At 50.8% G+C, this 22,608-nt stretch overlaps 1 protein-coding gene across 5 annotated transcripts; it reads right to left on the bottom strand.

Moving 5' to 3' along the window:
* Positions 1-423: 423 nt before the first annotated feature.
* Positions 424-17,243, bottom strand: DCUN1D5 (defective in cullin neddylation 1 domain containing 5). 5 transcript variants are annotated; one of them, XM_029048061.2, is made up of 8 exons: positions 17,144-17,243; positions 13,854-13,945; positions 9,317-9,387; positions 8,847-8,938; positions 2,681-2,789; positions 2,469-2,573; positions 1,936-2,038; positions 424-1,134 (listed from the first exon to the last, which is right to left on the bottom strand). In XM_029048061.2, exons 1-8 carry the CDS (start codon positions 17,233-17,235, stop codon positions 1,079-1,081), a joined length of 720 nt encoding a protein of 239 aa, XP_028903894.1. In that variant the 5' UTR covers positions 17,236-17,243; the 3' UTR covers positions 424-1,078. The 5 variants fall into 5 exon arrangements, with proteins under 5 accessions (XP_028903894.1, XP_028903897.1, XP_016082764.1 ...); XM_029048064.2 differs by lacking the exon at positions 17,144-17,243 and adding an exon at positions 14,850-14,925; XM_016227278.3 differs by lacking the exon at positions 17,144-17,243 and adding an exon at positions 13,275-13,472.
* Between the last annotated feature and the right edge of the window lie 5,365 nt (positions 17,244-22,608).

Raw genomic sequence — 22,608 nt, 5'->3', positions numbered from 1 at the left:
CATACTAATGGCTTAATTATGATAATTATTATTATTACTACTGACTGTGGGATGTCAAGAGCAGTGTTCCACTCTTATCTAAGGGCTCAGTACAGTGTCTGCACAGAGTAAGTGCTCAGAAACTACTACTGACTTGGCTCTTTCACCTTTCCTTACCCCTTTCCTTTTCATCTTCCGGATTAAACAGGTTCATCCTCAACACTGCATCTCCTTTCAAGTTCAACGAGACTTGAAGGGGAAGGATCCCGCCTGAGATACCGCAAGGGCAGGCTATAAGTATCTGATTTCCAACAAGGCTGGAGCGTCTGTCCACCGAGCCGACGTCTGCTAAGGTCACCGGAGACCTGTTGAGTGGAGACTTCCGACGGACGGGGTACACCCAGAGAGCTCTAATCCACATCAATACATAGCGCACAATTTGAATTTGAATTTTTATGACATTTAGTGCAATGAAAACCAACATACATAAAGAATTTCCAATAAAAAACTCAGTTCAGCAGTGCGTGCATGAAATGTTACACCTTAAAAAAAAAAATCTTTATAATATACCTGGAGCCAAAATACCAAATATTCCCACGTTCCAAAAAGGCAAGGATGATAAACATGCTCGTGGGGTTCAAAATCAACAAATATTCTTCCCCACAGCACGTGGTGGATTATGATCAGCAAACTACAGTGCCAGTGAGCTGAATTTCTGAAATGGGGAGGAGGGGGAGAAGATCTTCAGGGAATCAGCACCTTGAATTTTTGGTTGTTCAAAGATAATACCATGCTCAAACTCAAGGGAGAGCTTCGCTTTAGTTCTGTCACAAATCTGATCTTTATTGTTCTGAAATAAATGTTATAAACATAACCTAAAACAGAAACCTCAATTTTCAGTCTCGGAAGAGGTGTGGTTCAATGCCCATTTATCACATGTAACAAGAAAACTTCCTTTAAAAAAAAAAGGAAAAAAAAAAGTACTGTAAGAAGTCTTTCATAAAGCTGAAAATGCACCCCATGTGTTTTTCTTCGATTCATATTAGTTTGTATTCAGGTGGGCATCAAAAGGACTGCATTTTCTTCAGAGTAGTTTTTGCTATGACGCTTGACGGACTTTTTGCCACTCAACAAATTCATCAAGAAGAACTGGCCCTAGAAATAAAGAAACAACTTTCAAACAAAAGGCAGTAGAAAAATTTTTGCTGGTAAAATACCTCTTGGTAAGGTGCGTAAAAAAACGGTATTAAAACTATCCTCCGGTAAGAAACAATCTTTAAACACAGAAAGCCATTCTGTATTTTCACTTTTGTTTCTCATGATCCAACCTGGAGATGATCCTGTGGTATACTCCTCATCAAATCTACCACAGGGCACCTTTCAAATGGGAGTTGGAGTTAAAAATTCAGCTTTGCAACTGAGTCTTTCAGTTTCTCAATCTGCAGTTACTGTGGGTTCCCCACAATATATTAGCTAATCTACCTTTTTTTTTAAACGATGAGTACGGTGGGCAGAAAACGAACTTTATGCGCCCACAGCAATTAAGCCACGGAGTGACCTGAAGAAGCTCACGGTGGGCAGGGACTGTGTCCGCTTATTGTTATATTGTACTCTCCCAAACGCTTAGTACGGCGCCCTGCCCGCAGCGAGCGCTCAATCAACAGGACAATGAATGAGTGAGCTCCTCGTGGGCAAGGCACACGCCTACCAGCTCGGCTGTGTCGTATCCTCTCCCAAGCACTGTGCTCACAGTAACTGCTCAATAAATACCATCGACTGACTGTCGATTCAAGTACTAAACACACTTTCATTCACTAACGTCCCGATCAAAGCCCATCATAAAAAACTGGAATAAGAACGATAAAAATGACAGCAGCACAGATTACAAAATGCTATCTGACAGTACTCTATTTCCAAGAACACGATTCATTCTCACATTAAAAGGTGAACACTTACATGCGCCGTCTTCGTCGTAGTTACTAAGATCCGCGTGAACGGTTCTGCTGAATTCTAAGACGTTGTACCATTGATCTTTGTTCATAACTCGATATTTTGATTGCTAGGAAAAATGAAATACCGAGATTTTAAAGTACTGAACTTAGGCTAAATGGCTAGCAAGGGCAGCTACAGAGCGGGAATCTTGCTACCCCACAGATATTCCTGGTTTTTTCCCCCCAGAACCATTACTGGTCCTACGCACCGAGGTTACATGCAGACTCATGTGTCCGATCCACTATCTCTTTGAATCACATCCGCTTTCTAACCCCAGCATGGAGGACGGGACCTGATTCTCATCCTATTTCCAATTAAATTTAGCAACGGGACTTCTACTCCACACTACTTCTGCGATAGGCTGATAAGGAGTTAACCATTACATAAACTGCAGTGGATGTGTGGATACCAGAGAGAAAGACTCACTACTTTTTAAGTTGAACCCTGTGGCAGCTGGATCATATAGTGCCTCCCGCTCCTCCCCAAAACACGTATACCTCCAAGTACTGGTAGAATACTGAAAACAGTGGCCAGGTCCTTCCGAGCAAAAGAGCTAACATAGATTTTGCAGTATCGATATCAAGACTTCTCTGGTCTTTATCCTAATATTCGGGAAAAGAAGGGGAGGAAAAAAAAAGAAATTAGAATTCGAGCAGCCCGTCTTAACATCCAGGTTTCTCAAATGACCAAACACAGAAAGGCCACCTACCCTTGCAAAATCAAAGGCATATCTGTAGATATTCTTAAAAGCTGAAATATCGTTCAACTGTGAGCGCAAAAAGTCAAATTTGCTCTGTAACTTTTCTGTGCAGTCACACCTTAAACAAAAATCAAACAAATTATATATATCAAGAAAAAAAAGGAAAACCTTTTTTTAGGGGAATTGGCAAGGGTGGCGGGGCAGGGAAGCACGGGGGCAGGATGAGTGGGTTTCAACGTTCAAATTATAGAGATAGTCGAGAGTTTCCAAATTTGCACTATGGAACATGCTTGCGGGCTTTTTAAGTACCGTGCGATGGCATTAAAGGCAGAAAATCTAAAAATACCCAGGGACGCACTTGGAAGGTCACTTCTTGGATGACTTTTCTATATCAAAACCATTGGCCGATAAAAATAAAAAAAAATACAGTTACACAGATCTTTAAAAACAGTGAGATTAAAAAGTGAATTCTCTGACCTCCCTCGCATCGTATCAAGCCAGAACAACCGATGACAGCGCTACGGTACATGGAACTCAACAGATCCTGTTTGAGCTAGCCACTCGTCTGGTTAAGCCCTTTAAGAATAAGGCCCGGAAAAGTCGAACGTTTCGTTTGCAATTCAAAACGTCACATTCGGAGGCCCTCCCCCACAACAGTCCCAAACGGATTAACTGCCTTAGAAAAACAAAAAAAAACTCAAGACAAAATTATAATTGACTAGTCCCCACTGGAAAGCATATCTACAAAGAGGGTGCCAGTTCTAAAATACACAGAATTATCACTACTATAATTATCATTAACGAGGCCTAAGAGACGTTGAGGTGTTTGGCGATCTGTCTCTGAACTAGTGTGACTGAAGGTCGAAGCACGTAAGAGTGCTTCAGTCATAAAAATCGTCTTTGGAAGAATAACGGCTAAAGTAGGATCTCTGGACTCTAAGCTCGTTACGGGCAGGGAACCTGTCTGCTAGTTCTGCCGTACGGGACTCTCCCAAGCGCTCGGTCCAGTGCTCCGCACGTAGTAAGCGCTCGGTAAATACCATCGACCGACCGAATACGGCCAAGTTTCAGAGCTCCGTATCGGGAAGTGGCTGAAGCAGAATTTTGAAGGTTTAAAAAAAACATCATCATCATCATAATAATAATATAGGAACTCCTGGACGTCCCCATCTGAAGACACCCGAGCGGACAAGAATCCGGCGGCCACCGTTACTTTCTCCCCACACCTCAGCCTCCAGATACGCTCGCTTTCCCCCACGTCAGCGAGGCGGCAGCCGGGTGGAGATGATTGCGCATCTACTTGGGCCCGCGGTTCAGAGAGCTGAACCGTGTAGGTTGGACGAAACGGGGTGAGGGCCAAGCTGGCATCGGGACTCCGATGGCACTGCTAAAACCGTCTTATCTCTCTCCTAACGGCCCCACAGAACCATTGAGCAGAAAGGACGAGCACTCAACACGATCCGACCCACGGGACAGATGAACAGCTGCCCATTACTGTTCTCTTCTCAAAGAAAGGGTGTAGCCACTGCAGCACAACTTCATCCACTCCCGCTGGAGTCTGCACACAAACCAAAAAAATTTATGCTCAATGGTGTACAGGCAGCTGAACGACGTCGCAGCGTCAGCACACATATTTAATCTGAGTCTAGCGGGAGGAGGAGCTTTCTGATACCAGGGCGGGGCTTATACCGAACCCGTCTCCGAGGCGGATTCGCGGGGATCGAGGAAATGAGGTGACTTGGGAGAGCCCTGGGAGTGTGGTGGGGAAATCTGGCAATTAGAGTTAACTAGAAAGGATATATATACATATATGTGTGTCTATATATATATATGTGTATATATATATATATGCACATAGGTAATTTCTGATATATATATACACTCATACATATAAAAGAAATTAGCTAGATTAGCAATAGATACAAAAGGCTGTTGAGTTTCCTTCCCTGGAGGCCCGCAATAACTAGGGTAGACTTTGGTCTAACTGAGATTACCCTTTCGGGAAGGCAGAAGGACGGATCGGACGAAGCAGCGTGGCTCAGTGGACGGAGCACGGGGCTGGGAGTCAGAAGGCCCCGGGTTCTAATCCAGGCTCCACCACATGACTGCTGTGTGACCCTGGGCAAGACACTTCACTTCTCTGGGTGGGACTCAGTGACCTCATCTGGAAAACGGGGATTGAGAGTGCGAGCCCCCAGGGGGGCAGGGGCTGTGTCCAACCTGATTAACGTGCATCTACCCCAGTGCTTAGAACAGCGCTTGGCACAGAGTAAGCACTTAAATGCCACCATTACTGTCATTATTATAAATAAAAACTAGTTGCAGGTCTGCAGACCCATTCTCGTGTCTTGCAATTGGAGAAGTGGCGTGGCCTACCTGGAAAGAGCCCAGGCCCAGGAGCCGGAGAACCCGGGACCTGAGTTCTAAACCCACTCTGCCTGCTGCGAGACCCTGGGCAAATCACTTAACTTTTCTGTGCCTCCGTTTCCTCATCTGCAAAATGGGAATTCTTCCCCGTTCTCCCTCCTACCTGGCCCGCGAACCCCACGAGGGACAGGGACTGTGTCTGACCTGATTAACTTGTATCTACCCCATGGCTTGGAATATAAGTACTAACCACAGACCACAATCACTATGCCTACGATTCTGGTTCTATTTCCTTACTCTGAAGGGGAAGCGCTATTAGGAACGGTAGTGCAATCTATCCGTAACAGAATTTCGTTGTGTGAGAAACAAAAAGCAGTTACTCCGATAAAATGGACTGGAATACCAGGAAGAGATATGGCATCTGATGTCTGATCCCCCCTCCCCCCCCAGACTGTGAGGGCCGTTGTGGGCACGGATGGTCTCTATCTGTTTGCTGAATGGCACTTTCCAACGCGCTCAGTACAGTGCTCTGCACACAGTAAGCGCTCAATAAATACAACGGAATGAATGAATGAACCTGGGGGAACCAACCCTTTTAAGTACAAAAACTGGAACTCCCAAACTCTATGGGGTACGGAGTTTCCCTGCTCCCCCATAAAAAGGACAACTAAGTTCGGGAGGGAACAATTTCTCAGAGCTCTCTTGGGTTCTGGTCCAGGTTTTTCCGGTTAGGATGAAGTGGGGTCTGGAGCAGATGTTCACTGCACTTCACTAATCTCCCAAACAGCCCCTCAAGAATGCCAACAAGAACGATTCGGGCCCAGAACTATCTCGTTAGGCCCCTGACTTCGATCGGATGAAGCGAGCGGGCCATCTACACGGTTTCTCGACTCAGTCCGGACCCACCCGGGCTACGGAAATCCGAAGCTGATCCTATCACTTCCGTATCAGGTGAGTGCATTTAAATAAATCAGCCCGAGCGAGACTGCACTCTAAATCAAAATAATGAAGTCAAACCAAAATCACTTTAACCTTTCCCTGAGCCTTGGAGTTTATTCTACGCCCACGAGCTTCTACTCAAAATGAGATTGAGTGTGTAAGAAAATCTGTTTGGCGTGTAATATCCCAAAGCCCTTGGAAGAGGAGGTTGCTTTTTTTTTTTTTAAAAAAAAACAAAACAAAACTAAACCAAAAAAAACCCCTTTACTTGCCCAGGAGTGCTTACATTATTCTAGTGCTCCCTAATTTGGCGTTTAACTACCCTTCAATTTGGCAGCTAATTTTAGTGAAAGACTCGGATGGCAAGGCCTGCCCTTTTCACCCTTCCTACAAATAGCAGAAAACTGACCCCAAAGGGTCAAATCACTGCGGGTCTCAAAATCACTGGGCCTCCAAATTGCAAAGGGGTAATTTTGGGGGTTTTATTGGGCCGGGCGGGAGGCGAAGAAATGCTCAGATGCAGCTCAGAGGGTGCCGTACTGCTGATCTCTGGGGAAAGCCAGAATGCGCTAAGGCAAAATCTGAAGGGAATAGGTGGAGATCTAACAACTCTGATCTACTGTACGGAACTTTGGAGTACTAAAGAGCGAGATGATTTAGTCGCGTGAGCAATCTCTTGGGGGAGGGCGAGAGGAGGGAAAACTGTTGAAGTCTAGCAAGCTACTGATATTTCTGTACGGTTGTATTCGATCGGTTGCTACTGGGGACAATACTGAAAAAATACTCTGTGGGTTAACACTACAGTGGGATCACTGATTGAACCGATACCTATTTGTATATGCACAGAACTGTCGTGACATTTCGTGTTTCACAAACAACTATGAGCAGAGCAGTGACATGGAAGCACAAACGGCATTATGAAATTAAACGACAAAAGTTACACGGTTAATAGGTAACCCTAAGGTATTTTATAATAGAAGTACAGACTATGGCACTCTATGACATCAGATTTACAATTATCTTTTTCATTCATTTAAAATGAATTTCTATGAGTTCTTTGGAATGGCCTGTGCACATAACAGCATTTTTATAATTCAGCTGCTTAAAATATCCACGTTAAAAAAAATGCCTCCCAACAGGAAACACTTTACTCCTCGCAAAACTCAAAAAGATCATTTTTTTCCCCCCAAAAAATGCTCATTTAACCACAAGGCACATAAATCCAAATGATCAATTTTGAACACTAATATTAAAATAGGGCATTATACTGTTGAAAACAGAGCCATTTCAGGCATAAATACCGTGATGAAAACCGGTATCTATTCTGCAACCTACAGACTCCATCTTGTGCAGTTCAGAAACTTCTAATGGAGACAGGCGTTCGTGCTCTGTGATTAAAAGCTTTCACACTCGCACAGATCCAAAGAGAAAAATACATTCGTTGCTCGTTGCTATGAGAAAAAGTCTCCCAGCTCTAAGCGCTGCCGTACCCCATGCTCCCGATTTTCTTGAGAGACTACCTGAGGGGCCTAATGGGCTATAGAAACGGGAGGAAGGCGAGGGAGACGGTGCCAAGTGAATAGAGGCTTTTGCCACACGAGACAATGCGGATGATTGGTCCCGACATCAGGTTTTTCACGTGGAAGATATTTTTACCCTAAGCCTTCCTTAAACGCTATTCTAGGGGGAGAGTTTCCCGAGAGACTAAATGTTAGGTTCTTTTTTGAAAAAAATCTATCAAGATCTTTCAAGATGAAAGACATCGGGTGCAAGATAAAAAATAGCTGACCTCAGTGACGACTTTTTTTTCCCGATACTAAAATCTTATGGAGTACTCTTGGAGGAATCACTCTAATCCCCTTACTCTATCTTCCAAGTTTTTAAAAGCGCGGTACTATGGAGTGAGTTTATAGGACAACACGCCTATCCGTAGAAGTGGCTCAGGGTGTGTGTTAGCAAGGCAAAATTCCTATCTGATCTACTAATCTTAACCTTTGTAATGATGTGGCAAATAAAACGTCAAAACTATACGGATTTATTCCAGGACCTCGTTGTCGAAACCGTCCCAAGGATAAGACTGGACCGTGGGGGAAGGAGGAGGGCGAAAAAAAAAAAGGGAGAAAGGAACCCTGGCATATCTCAATTGCTGTAAGCTCGTCTTTAGACTGTACGCTCGGTGTGGGCAGGGAATGTGTCTCTGTTTATCGTTATACTCTACTCTTCCAAGCGCTCAGTACGGTGCCCTGCACACAGCAAGCGCTCAGTAAATACGACAATGAACGAATGACTAACAAAGTATTTCTGAACCCTAAGGAAAAGTACCCTAGAATGCACCTGGACCAATTTGGGCCGGTGATTCCTTCCACCACATCCCCCTCAAGAGGGCTTTCCTACCAGGGCTTCGGTCTCCCCGATCACCTCTGGGTTTGGCTGCGTGTCTCAAGCCCTTGGAATCTCCCCGAGCCCTACGGCACTTCTGGACGTAGCTTTACACGCGACTCTCCCTCCCATCTGCAACGGGCTTTAACGTCCGCCTTCCCCTCACAAACCCCGTGGGCAGGGACGTGCCTCGCAACTCTATTGTGCCGCACTTGTCCGAGCGCTTCTGTACAGTCCTCTGCAGCCAGTGAGCGCTCACTAAATGCCACTAATCGTGGGACTACAGAGGGTTTTTCACTAAAACATCCCGCCGGCTGCCATTTTCACCCAACCGGCTACCGCCCCTCGAGCCCCAGATTGAACCGATCACTTGGAGGTGAGCGGTTTCGTATTCTTTCTGCACGTTCCAATGGGAGGGTCACGAAACACAGAACAGCAATTAAGATCGTCAAATAACAACTCTCAAATTTGTTGTGAAAAAAGCCCTTACTGTAATGAAGTCATCCCCTTTAACCACTCTTCCTTGGTAAAAAATCCCATGCTTTCAGCCTCCAATTTCCAGGCTAAAACTAACATAATAATCTGAAAAGAACAAAACATAAGGATAGGGGAGAAGAGTCAGCAATTAACAGTCATGTCCACAGTTTACTTTGGAGAGCATTTCGATATGGGGGAATATTTCCATTAATACGAGGTACAAATTACGAAACAGCGAGTAATAAGGGGTTTAACCGACCTCACGGGATAAAACGCTAACGCGAGTGGATTCTGAACGATATACGGGATTTCTCTCTGGGGGAAAGGAAGGGAAAACATCTAATTCCAAACGAAATACAGGAACAAAAATGCTCTACACAGTCAAAAATTTGTTTTCAATTTATCAGAGGATCCAATCATCATAATTTTCAAAAAAAGTTCTCTCCTTAGCTCCCACCATGCTCACTCAGGATTAAAACCTACATTTTCGGGTTCAACGCCAATGTCTTCACAAAACTTTTCCATTCCTTCAGGCCCTACTACTTCATCAGGACCTTCAAATATAAAAAGAGTTCATTAACGATGAATGACAAAAATGGGGAAAAAAAAAAACTTCAAGTCCACATCAAAATAAGATCCAGATTAGTAGTATTTTGAACTATGCCTACAGCATACTTTGCAGACACTCGCGCTTTGATGTTATCGCTTTCAAACAGTGTAAACTCTTGGAATACTATCAAGAACTTTTAGCATCCTGAAACGTTCGCACAATGAAGGTGGCCAAGTTACAGCATAGAACTAAATGAAAAGAAGAATGGTAAAAATGTGACTTCAAAAACCAATTTCGTTTTGTTGTTTTTTTAAAAAACATATCTAAGAGTTCTAATTTTATCCTGCATTTACAGGGTTCGCACCAGCTACGCAAATACCCTTTCAATCGTTAGAGTCTATACCAAAAGGAGGTAAGAAGTTAACGTTCTCTGTCTCCCAATCCTACATCTGGGAGCGGCCGCAACATGGGTCGCTGGGGTTAGGTCTCTGGGACAAAAGATCAAAGTTCAATGTGGATATAGGGGACGACCTGAGTTAGGTCTCCGCCTGAGCCTGAATTTCTTCCTCAGTTTAAAATAAACATTCCCAACAAGCAATATTACAAGAGATAAACCCACGCGTTTAGACGGTAAAGACCGCTCTCTGCCTGGATGAGAATCGGGTCTGCACTCCCTGTTTCAGAGGCAGAGGGACAAACGCAAAAGGAAGGACAGGGACAAAACACACGCCAAAAAAACCATCGAGCAGCCGTAGCCCGAAATTAAATACGTTCTTCAGAACCAGATGAATTTGTAATTCTGGAAAGTAGAGTAACAAATCCGCATCAACATTTAATTAATCGCTATTACTAATTACGACAGTGATATAACGCTGTTAACTCGCAGGCCGGAATCAGCATTATTCAAATGGTAAATTGGACCGAACGTTTGTTTTCCCCAATACGTTATTTTAGTTTCTTTATCAACCAATTCGTAAGCCTGGTGCATTTTTTTTTTTTTAAAAAAAGAGACATTTGGAAATACCACGTGGAACGTATCTATCCGTCACCGTCCCGTTATTCTTTCCCTCAAATATTTCTGCGGGTGCCTTCCCATTATTTCCTCTTGGGCTCTCTGACGTTGTGCCAGGAAGTCAGATCGCATACGATTCATCTTGGACACTAGCGGAGGAGAATAACGCCAACTAAGCTGGAGCTCGGTCTCCTCCGTGACCGTGGAAGGTTGAAGTGAGTTATATCATCGCTCCCGGGATGCTCATCCTACGGTTACCGTTCTTCCATTCCAAAGAGGCTGAGGAGGATTTACGGCCCTCCTGAAACGTCCTTCTTAAAACGGCCGGAGCCGGCCTGCCGGACGGAAGACGTCCCTTTCCCGGGAAGCGAAAACCCGGCCGGCATCTCGCGGCCCAGGAGCCAAGCCAGGCTCGCTTTCGTGGCAGCGTCCAGAACGACCGCGGGGACGCTCCGACGGCACCAGGCCAGCGCCCGGTGGCTTTCCGGTTGCAACCCTCTCCTGACGCAGCACTTGTGACTGAGGAGTCCCGCCTAGTGGAGGGCTATGCCCCCGTGGATCGATCGATCGATCGATCCCCGTTGACTGCTGCGCTGTACTCTCCCGAGCGCTCCTTCGGTGCTCCGCAGGCGGTGAGCGCTCAGTAAATACCCCCGAATGAAAAACCATCGAATAAACCCGCTCGCTGGCATCAAGGCGGTTGGGATCCTACGAAACAGTCAACGCAGAAACGCATCCGCTACGACTTACAACCCTGAAACACGGACGGTCCGACGTCAGCCCCGCTGCCTTTTTCTCATCTACGGTGGCAAGCGCGACTAAGTTAAAACCGTCCTCGAAGAACTCAGAGCCTCTCTCCGTTACTCTGTAGCTTTCTCCGTTTGGCTCGGAGGGGCGAACGCCTCGCAATCCAACCGAAGGTCATTGTAGGAAACGAAAACGGAAGTGAATTTTGGGCTCTATGGCAGATAACGAACGACTCTTCCTATCCACGAGAAAAGGGAGTGAAGAGAGAAACGGTCGTTTAAAGCTCTTCCCCAGACGGCCTCGACTCCGACAGGGAAGGCAACGGATTAGATGCCATGAGCTCAGGTTGTCAACGTGGCAGAGGGCATTAGTTAGAAAGCAGATACCTGCTTCCTAGAAAGCGGGCTGCATGATCATCACCGAACGCGCGGCGATATTTAACAGCAGGGCGCCGCGCTGATAAGGCTTCGAGTTAACCTCTCCGTTACCTGGGACTGGTCCCTCTTTTCGAAGCCAATTCTACACTCTTTACTTTTGTCTAATGAAGTGCCAAGTGGAGCATTGGATCCCATCTGACCTGGCCAGTCTCCTCAGATCCAGGGATGAAAGGGCTCACGCGAGAGTAAAATCAGCACCTCTATGAGGAATGGCAGGACGGATGTGGGTATGACCCTATTGACTTTTTTTTTTTTTTTTTACTTTCGATGGAACAACTGCGAAATAAGAGCAACCTGCCACCTACGCATGCTGAGAGTATTATAATGACTTTATTACAAGCAAAAATAGGAACTAAAATCCTTCTGTTTTCATTTTTAAAAATACAATACCTTTGACGTAAGCCAACGAGTCTTTTTAAGCAGCCGTCTCCTTTCGGAAGAGATGACCATTTATTCAGACAGAACGTACGTCTCAAATGCTGCCAACCGCTTACATTTTTTTTTTAAAAAAAAGGAAACCATCTTGCTAAGGTGGGTCCTTTTCATTCATTCACGTCTTTTCATCGAGCACTTACTGTGCCCACGCCACACTTCTACCCAGTGTGGGCAGGGACTGCCCCTCTCTGTTGCCGAACTGTACTCTCCAAGCGCCCGGTACAGTGCTCCGCACACGGTAAGCGCTCGATAGATACGGCCGAATGAATCGCTAAGCACGCCGAGCTTACTCGATTGAACGTAAGCCCGCCCCTCTACCAAGAGCAAATTAAGCCTACAAGCACCACACCTACGTGCACGGAACGCTCGGGATTCCCTGCTCGACCCAAAATGAAAAACTGAGCCCTGGGAAAACGCACTCGAAAATGCCACTCCACTTGGACAAATGATTTTCCTTATCCCGATAACCCGGAGATCGTGTACTCGAAGAACCTCTCCTCCTTACGGAAAATCCACGTGGGGAGTACCCGGGCCTTAAACACGCCGCCCTCCCGTCCGTCGTCGCTTCACGCACTGCTCGGGCGGGTGCGCGTTAAAACCGGGGGGTTGAATCGGGAGATTCCGATTAGATCTCGGGCCGCCCGACTCCCCACCGGCAGTCCGTCCAAAAGGCGCGGGGAAGACGCACGGTCCTCGGAGGAGCCGTCGAACTCAGAGGGACCGTTTCCTTTTAGGCAGGGCAGGCCGGGATTCGTGGAGGGATCGTCCGCGCCCAACCGGCCGGCCTTCCTCCCGCCAGCTGCCGGACGGTCCTACCCGCTTTCGATCCTCGGATGCGCTCGTCTGGGCTGGAGCGGACACGCCGCTTCCCCGTTTCAGATCCCGTGACGTGAACCTGAAAGGTTTCAGAATACCGGGACGCTACCACTCCACCCTCGGCCCCCATCCCCGCCCTCGTGGCCGCCGGGGGGGGGGGGAAGGGAAGAACAGTGCTCAATTTTAGGACGGTGGCCCAGTTTTCAGCCCGGTGTCATCGGCCTCTATCATCTTGGGGAAAATCTTACAGGCTTGACTAGATTGCGTATCGCTCCAGAAAAGAATGAGACGTCGAGGAGTCGGGCCCAAGCAGAGAGAGGAATATTTGGGGGGGGGGGGGGGGGGGGGAGGGAGCGCAGTTTGGACAAAGAAGGGAACTAAGACGAGAGGTCGGTTTTGGTTCTTCAGTTCCTGACTTGACAAGCCAGGTCCGAGTCAACACACCCGACATTTTGAAGCACGGGTCACCGTCTTCTCCGGGGGGAGGCGAAAAAAGTACTCGGCTTCCACTCGTCTCTACATCGGGTTATTGGCTTCCCGGGTCGCCGGACAGGAAGGCTGTCCCTCGTTTAGTGTAAATCAAGGCTCCAGGTTACCGAATACCTCGGCATCAGCTTGAGAGGGGGATTGCTCAGCTGAAATCTACGCAGGAAAAGCGAGGAGAAATCACTGCGTCAAAAATAGAATATATCCGACACTTCGATTCACACCTTTCGCGAGGTGACCCTGATACGTAATCTAGATCAGCGCCGTAAAAATAGGCATTCCACTTGCACTATTTTAAACGGAACCACCGTGAACGACGCAGCCCTCCGAGGTTCAAGGCGACAAACAGGCCCGAGAGGACGGAGGCGGAGGAGAATCCGGAGGACAAAAATCCGAGTCTCGGGACGATCCTCCGGACCAGCGAGGGGGCCCCGTTTAACCAACGGAACGAAACTGAAGACGGGCGTTGTTTTTCTTACACGCGGTACTCATCGAGACAATCGCGCGGCTGAAAAACGGCATCGCTACTTTAATTACCTGCATACTCGTAAAACCAAGCCAGGCACTTCTTACTTGAAAAATGCTCGTCTCCACTTATCAGTCGAGCAGAGGCTTGTGATCTGCAATAACTTAGAAAAACAGAGAGAGAGAGAGAGAGAGATGCCTGAAATATCACACAGGCCAAACTCTTAATAAAAACAGGGCCGCGATCAAGTCGGAACATAATCACACACGGGTCTCGGGGTAATTTTGAAGGGCACGCGTGGGAACACCGAAATCCGCTTCAACGTGAGCAGAGAATCAAAAAACCCGACGTTAACACTAAAAGCCCCACTCGGGGGGAAGGATGTCTGGCTATCGCCTTGTGAAAATAAAAGGCCGACTCTCGTGGCCCAGAACTCCCGAAGACCACAGGCGAGCGGCAGAACCGAGCCGTCCGAACACGCGCCCGGACGTCGAGAACGTCTCTAGACCAAACCTGGCTTCGGGACCGGAGGCGGGTGGCCTTCGGCTACCCGAGTCCCCTCATTTTCGAGGCATCGGTCGTCATACTTACCCACCTGCCCGGGGAACGAATCGGATCGCGCATCCCCAACGGTGCGGAAAACCAACAGTCCGTAGCCATCTCTCACTTACTCTCTCTCCCCCCTCCCCACCCTCGAATCGAACAGATTACTGTTTAGGTTTCTGCTAACTTGGGGGATACACCCGCTTCCGGAAGCAGTCGACGAGAGGCCACGAGATACAGTCGGCGTAAACTCCCAACAGAGAAGAAAGCGCAACCGACCCGTGACCCGAAACTGCGTGAAGTACAGATAACGGTCAGATGACCCACCGGTCCAAGCGGCATTTTCTTCACTGCAAGCTCTCCTCCGCACGAACATCCTCTTGAGAAAATATTCTCAAGACAGAACGTTCTGACTAAAACGCAGAGCCGGGCGATTCAACCATTTTCGTTCTCTTTTTAGAAAACCCCCTATCTTTCAAACACACGAGCCACCATTACGACGCAAGAGAGGTCATCATCCCAACCTCAGAGATCCGGCGCTGTCAACCCACGACCGGGGGAAAAGCGCCGGCCGCGGCCGGCCGGCCTCCCCGCTCTCCGACGAAATCGAAGACACCGCAACGGTCCCCGACGGCCCGTCCCGGGGACCCGGGCGCCTTCCCGGGCGAGTCCGTCGGGGTCAGCAAGACGAGCCCAGATTCGGGGAGACTCCTTCGGCAGCGTGGCTCAGCGGAAAGAGCCCGGGCTTCGGAGTCAGAGGTCATGAGTTCGACTCCCGCCTCCGCCCCTCGTCAGCTGGGGGACCGTGGGCGAGTCGCTTCACTTCCCTGTCCCTCGGTCACCTCATCCGTCAAAGGGGACGAAGACCGGGAGCCTCACGTGGGACGACCCGACGACCCCGCACCTACCCCGGCGCTCAGGACGGCGCTCTGCACGTCGTAAGCGCTTAACAAACGCCAACGTGATCACGTCCGGCGGGGCATCGCCGACGGACGTTTAAGGGGAGCGGGCCGAGCATCGGGGTCGCCGACGCCCGGGGGCGGGGGGCCGTCGAGCGAAGACGCGGCCACGAGGGATCCGGGCGGCCGGGATGAAGGGACGGGTCGATCGCCAACTCGCCGAGGAGCCCACGCCTTCGAAGCCACAGCGTCGAGCTTTAAAACGGGGGCGGCGGATGGGGAGGGAAGCCTCCTCGCGACTCCCCGCGAGACGGCAGACGGCGGGGAGAAGAAAACTCGTTCCGCCGAAAGAGAGACTCCAGGGCAGAGGTGGCTCGGCGCCCCGCCCCTCCCCGCAAACCCCACGGAGAGCCAGAGGCGGAGGACGGGACGGGACGGGACGAAGAAGATGCCGCCGTCGAAGTTTCCGAGCGCTCCGTCTCCGTCGCCGTGCTCCGACTCGGGTCCGCGGGGGGCCGGGGGGTCCGTCCGCCCGGCGGCACCGACCGAGCGCTCGCCGCGCGCACGGCACCGTACGCCAAGCGCTGGGACGGGGCCGTCGGGCCACGGGCGGAGACGATGCCCGCCCGACGAGGGGCTGGGAGCGTAGGGAGGACGACCCACCGCGGGGCGGAGGGGCTGAGCCCCGGGGGCGGGCGCCCATCCATCCGGCGTCCCCGGGGCAAGGCTACGGTCGGGAGCCGAACCGACTGGCCGGGAGGGACGAGGAGAGGAAGGAAGAGGAGGAGGAAGAGGAGGAGGAGGAGGAGGAGGATGGCAGCAGCCGAGGGCCCTCGGTCCCGGAGGAGGCAGGCGGGCCTGTGTCGGGGGGGCGGGCCGGGTCCCGGAGCGGTGACCCTCGGGTGGGGTCGACGAGGGAAGGGGCAAGGGGGAGGGTTTTTGGGTGGGCAGGCAGGGTGGGGGGATGGGGAGATGGGGATGGAGGGGATGGGGTTGGAGCGGATGGGAGGATGGGGGTGGGGGGATGGGGGTTGGAGGGATGGGAGGATGGGGGACGGAGGGGATGGGAGTTGGAGGGGATGGAGGATGGGGACGGAGGGGATGGGAGGATGGGGACGGAGGGGATGGGGAGAATGGAAGGATGGGGTGGGGAGAAGGGGGGGGAGGATGGGAGGATGGGGGGATGAGAGGATGGGGGGATGAGAGGATGGGGGGATGAGAGGATGGGGGTGGGAGGATGGGGGGTGGGAGAAGGGGAGTTGGGGGGTCGGGAGGATGGAGAATGGGGGAATAGAGGGATGGGGACTGGGGGGACGGGAGGATAGGGACGATGACGGTTGGAGGGGACGGAAGGATGGGGTCGGGAGGATGGGGCGGTGGGGGGGTGGGTCGGGGTAGGAGGCGGTGGGGGGAGATGGGGGCGATGGGGGGTGGGGGGGAAGGGAGATTGGGGGGGGGGTTGGGAGGAGATGGGAGAATAGGGGTGATGGGAGGATGGGGGATGGAGGAGATGGGAGGATGGGGGTCGGGGTGGGCGGGTGAAAGGGGGGAGATGGGGGGGTGGAAGGATGGGGGTCGGGGGAGGGGGGGATGGGGGGGAGATGGGGGCGGTGGGAGGATGGGGGGGAGGGGGATGGGGGGGAAGGAGGAGGGGGGAAGGGAGATGGGGGAGGAGGATGGGGGAAGGGAGATGGGGAGAAGGGAGATGGGGAGGAGGGAGATGGGGGAGAAGGGAGGTGGGGGAAGGGAGATGGGGGAAGGGAGATGGGGGAAGGAGGTGGGGGGAAGGGAGGTGGGGGGATGGGAGTGGGGGTGGAGGTGGGGGGATGGGAGGTGGGGGTGGGAGGTGGGGGGTGGAGGATGGGGGTCGGGGGAGGGGGATGGGGGGGAGAAGGGGGGGGGGGGGGTGCGGGGGCTACCTGGAGATCTTGCACTTCTTCAGGGCGGCCTCCTCCGCCGCCGCCGCCGCCGCCGCCGCCGCCGAGGATTTTCTTTTCTTCTTCACCGGCATCTTCCGCCCTCCCCGGCCCAGCGGAAGGAAGGAAGGAAGGAAGGAAGGAAGGAAGGAAGGAAGGAAGAAGGAAGGAAGGAAGGAAGGAAGGAAGGAAGGAAGGAAGGAAGGAAGAAGAAGGAAGGAAGGAAGGAAGGAAGGGGGGGGAGGGAGGGAGGGAGGGGGAGCGAGCGGGCGGGCGGGCGCGGGCGCCACCCGGAAGCGGCCGGCGGCGACCCGGAAGCGATCGGAAGGGAACCAATGGGGGCGCCGGGGGCGGGTCCCGGGCCGCCGGGCCTCCTCCCATTGGCCGCGGCCGCGAGGGGGGCGGGGCCTCGGCGCCCGGGACACGCCCCCTCCCACCTTACGGGGGTTCAGCCACTCGCTCGCTCATTCATTCATCTCGTCATTCATTCGCTCGCTCATCCGTCCATCCATCCGTCCGTCCGTCCATCCATCCATCCATCCATCCATCCATCCATCCGTCCGTCCATCCAGTCATCGATTCATTCATTCCCTCGCTCATCCATCCATCCATCCATCCATCCGTCCATCCAGTCATCGATTCATTCATTCCCTCGCTCATCCATCCATCCATCCATCCATCCATCCATCCATCCATCCATCCATCCATCCATCCATCCATCCATCCATCCATCCATCCATCCAATCAATTCACTCATTCATCCATCCATTTATTTATTCATTCGTCCACTCAATCGATGATTCATTCCCTCGCTCATTCATCCATCCATTTATTCATTCGTTCACTCAAGCGATCATTCATTCATCCAACCATCCATCCATCAATTCACTCATTCATTCATCCACCCATTTATTTATTCATTCGCCCACTCACTCGATCATTCATTCCCTCGCTCACTCATCCGTCCGTTTATTCATTCATTCATTCACTCGATCGATCATTCATTCACTCACTCATCCATCCATCCATCCATCCATCCACTCATTCATCCATCCAGCTATTCATTCATTCACCCATCCATTTATTCACTCAATCGTTCCTTCGCTCATTCAATCGGTCATTTACTCACTCGTTCATTCAGCCATCCATTCATCCATCTACCTATCTATCCTTCAACTCGTTCGTTCATTCACTCCCTCATCCATCCATCCATTTATTCATTCATTTACTCCCTCATTCATCCATCTATTCATTCAATCATTCATTTACTCACTCATTCATCCATCCATTCATCCATCCATCTATTCCTCAATTCATTCATTCACTCATCTATCCATTCATTCGCTCACTCATCCATCCATCCATCCATTTACTCGCTCATTCACTCACTCATTCATCCATCCGTTCATTCACTCATTCGTCTATTCACCAATTCACTCATTCGCTCGCTCATTCCTTCATCCATCCACCCGTTCGTTCCCTCATAAGAAGAACGGGGTTTAACCAAAGAGCCGACATCCATCCGCATGGCATCCTGGAAGGATGTTTGAGCTTCTCGGCGTCGATAGCGTGAAAAATCAGGGTGAGGAAAACTTCTCTCTTTAATTTGCTACTTCGTCCTAGGCCGGTCAAAGATAACGTCCTAGAAATGTGCCCGTCTGCAATTTCTTCATTTAGTTTTTCCTCTCGCCGCCTCTTCGTGCGAGGGCATCTTCAATTAACAGGTGTAGAAAAAAAGGGGGGGAACAAGGCATTATTTAGTTCACAACAATCAAAGGGGGCTGCGGGATTAGAAACTCCGGCCGATGAGTCCGTAAAGGAGGCCCTCCGTCGAGAGGTTGGCAACCTGACGGCTCCGCAAAATGTCTAACTTGTATAAGCCGTTTTAGTTTTACAGTGCCTTGGTCTTGACTTTATAACACCGGCCTCCTTTTGTGTGGCGCTAGATGTGTGGATGGGAGCACTGGGGAGGTGAGGAAATGTATTTTCAAGTCACGATAGGGGAGGAGATTGGGGGAAATCTAAAGAGGGCTGGGAGGAGGGTTACCGGATCGCCCGGCCCAGTCACTGGCCCAAGGTCCATTCGGCTGATTTTACTCCCGGTGATCTCTTTGCAGAAGTTGTAAAAACACGACAACAGCCCACAACCCTCTACCTCTGTATCCCCCTGCAAAGATTTACAATCAGTTACACCATTTCTTGAGGTCATAGGTGATATTATTACCATATATTTATATATATATAGTATATATACCCATTTCTTTAGGGTAATATGGTGGAATATACCATATATTTACATATGTATATATATATACTGCTGTTTATCGTACCTAGTACAGACACCGTACTAAGGTCGGGGAGTATGTCGTCTACCCCTCGAGACTGTGAGCTCGCTGCGGCAGGGAACGCGAATACCACCTTGTTACCACGGTGCTCTCCCAAAGTACAGCGCTTCAATAAATACGATCGACTGATGATCGACTGGGCAGCCGTGAGCTGGTCGGGTTAGCTACGGTCCCTGCCCCGCGTGGGGCTCGGAGTCCGTTTTCTAGATGAGGCGACGGAGGAGCTAAGTGACTTGCTCAAGGTCCCACAGCAGACACCCGTGGAGCAGGGATCAGAACCCAGGTCCTCCGACGCCCGGGTCCGTGTGGTCTTTCCACTGGGCCACACCGCTGCTCAGGCGACTTCAGTGGGCCCGCAGTCGACTGTTCCCAAGACGGTAAGGGACCGCGTGCGATCCGGAGGCTTGGTCTCATTTTTAAATGGCGGCCCGCCTTTCTTTCCGGCCGGCATCCCGGAGAACCGTTCACGTTCCTTCTGTACCGTGCGGATGAGAATCCATCGCTCTATTCGCCCTCGCTCGTGGATGTGTAAACAGGTCGCCGTCACTCTTCGGAGGGCCGACGGGCTCGTCCTTATTCGTCCGGAAAGGAAACCGGCGGCCCGAACAGATTGCTGCGCTCCTCGGGGTTTTCCCGTCGTGACGCCGGCCTTCGATTTTTCTGCAGATGGAGAATCACTTCTCGTTTTCCATAAATTTCCTCCAAGTTCTTTCGTATTAGAGCGCATTTCCATCCTCACTTTCATTCAATAGTATTTACGGAGCGCTTACTCTGGGCAGAGCACCGTACTAAGCGCTTGGAATGGACAAGTCGGCAACAGACAGAGACGGTCCCTGCCCTCCGACGGGCTCAAGGTCTAATCGGGGGAGACGGGCAGACGAGACGGTGGCAATAAATAGGAGTCGAGGAGAAGAACATCTCCTAAAAACAACGGCAAATAAATGGAATTTTATTCTATTTATTGAATTTTTGAATTCAAAATGATTTGAATTATTGAATATTTGAATTTTCCCCCTTTTAAACATTTTCGTTTCAACTAGCAACACGCGCCTTGAGATCATTATCTCATAACCCCTCAGGAAAGTGACAGTTGGGGCATTACCGCAGTCACTTAATAACCATGGAAACCGAGGCCGTCGGAAGGACAGGCGACGCGTACAGTCACGGCAGAACTGTCAGAACCGAGATAAAAATTATGTCCTTTTCCTGTCGTTCCGATGTTCTGTCATCCAAACGGCAAGGCATCCTCTGTAAATCTAATTAACCTGTTCTTCGTTTCATTCCCACTTTCATCTCCGTGGAATTGGGAGAGCGGCTTCTCCAATACCGGGAGAGCAAAACGCCTTCGCGGTTTATTGGAATCGGGAGACAAGTTCTGCCCACGGCCCCGTTTGGCCGCTGGACGTCAGAGTTTGACTCGACCCACTCTGCCCCTTGCCTACGATTAAATAAATCACAGGAATCTCCGTGTAAAGGACCTCACCCTCCAAACGCACTTACCCGTCGTTCGCAATCACCAGTCTCGAAAGATTAAGTGATCTCAGCACAGCGCTCTGCACCCGCTGAGTGCTCCATAAATACAACGGATGGAAATTTCGATTGCTCTTATTACGCAGCGCGTATAGATTCAGCTCTGTTAATTTCACGACACTTGCGTCTCCAGAGATAAAACAGCACAGGCTGGAATGAGGAGCTTTCTTTTATAACCCGTACGAAACCCACACAGTCGGGACAACCTCGTCGCCGCGCTAAATACAGACGGTGAGATGAGACTCCCCGGGCTGAGGTGGAAGCGAAAGTTTGTCCATCGATCAGTCGGCCACTTTTTGGAGTTCGGAAGGAGTGAGGCCACTTGATGATCATCAGGTCTAAAATCCCCACCTCATAGTTGCGGTATTAAGTAGTTCCTGGGCCAAGCATTCATTCATTCGTTCAATAGTATCTATTGAGCGCTTACTATGTGCAGAGCACTGGACTAAGCGCTTGGAATGGACAAATCGGTAACGGGTAGAGACAGTCCCTGCCCTTGGACGGGCTTACCGTCTAATCGGGGGAGCCGGACAGACAAGAACAATGGCGATAAATAGAATCTAGGGGAAAAACATACCATCAGAGCCAATTCTCTGTCCCAGAGGTCACGAGTTTGAATCCCGGCCCTGCCGCTTGTCAGCTGTGTGACCGTGGGCGAGTCACTTCACTTCTCTGGGCCTCAGGCCCCTCATCTGGAAGATGGGGATGAAGACTGTGAGCCTCACGTGGGACGACCTGATCCCCCTGTATCTCCCCCAGCGCTTAGAACAGTGCTCGGCACGTAGTAAGCGCTTAACAAATACCAATATTATTACAATAAAGCCAATAGGGACGATCCCTGCTCACAGTCTCGGGGGGAGGCACCCAAAGCGCGTAACGAGCGCTTAATAGAGATCATAAAAACTTCTGCCCCTCCTTAGCAGCGTGGCTCAGTGGAAAGAGCCCGGGCTTGGGAGGCAGAGGTCATGGGTTCGAATCCCGGTTCGGCCGCTTGTCAGCTGGGACACCGTGGGTAAGTCATTTCACTTCTCTGGGCCTCAGTTCCCTCATCTTGAAGATTGGGAAGAAGACTGGGAGCCTCACGTGGGACAACCTGATGACCCCGTCTCTCCCCCAGCGCTTAGAACAGGGCTCTGCACATAGTAAGCGCTTAACAAATACCAACATCATTATCACAGGAAAGCCAATAGGGACGATCCCTGCTCACAGGCTCGGGGGGAGGCACCCAAAGCACGTAATGAGCGCTTAATAAGGATCATAAAAACTTCTGCCCCTCCTTAGCCGTGCGTTCCCATGACGACGTGAGCATCCGCCGGTCCACAGGACCGGTGTCGGCTCCTCGCTCGCCAATGGGGACGGACGCGCATGCGCAGCTTGCGCTCCTCGAAGCTGGCCCACGGCGCAGGCGCGGCCGCCCCTCCCTCCGCGCCTCCGCGCTACGGCGCAGGCGCGGGCGCGGCCGGTCCTCCCTCCGCGCTACGGCGCAGGCGCGGCCTCTCCCCCTCCGACCCACTGCGCAGGCGCACGGGCGGCCCCCCTCCCTCCCCGGGCGACGGCGCAGGCGCGGAAGGGAGGCGGCCGAGGGCGGTCTCC

Source organism: Ornithorhynchus anatinus, chromosome 20, assembly GCF_004115215.2.
Source record: "Ornithorhynchus anatinus isolate Pmale09 chromosome 20, mOrnAna1.pri.v4, whole genome shotgun sequence".
In the NCBI taxonomy this organism is placed as follows: Eukaryota; Metazoa; Chordata; class Mammalia; order Monotremata; family Ornithorhynchidae; genus Ornithorhynchus; species Ornithorhynchus anatinus.
This window is presented reverse-complemented; position numbering and strand designations above follow the sequence as displayed.

Coding starts and splice junctions, on each gene's coding strand:
- DCUN1D5 (XM_029048061.2), bottom strand. CDS start 17,235: ATGCCGGTGAAGAAGAAAAGAAAATCCTCGGCGGCGGCGGCGGCGGCG. Junction 9,388..13,853: donor TTGGTTTTACGAGTATGCAG/GTAATTAAAGTA, acceptor TTATATTTGAAG/GTCCTGATGAAGTAGTAGGG. Junction 2,039..2,468: donor TATTCTACCAGTACTTGGAG/GTATACGTGTTT, acceptor CATTTTTCCTAG/CAATCAAAATATCGAGTTAT.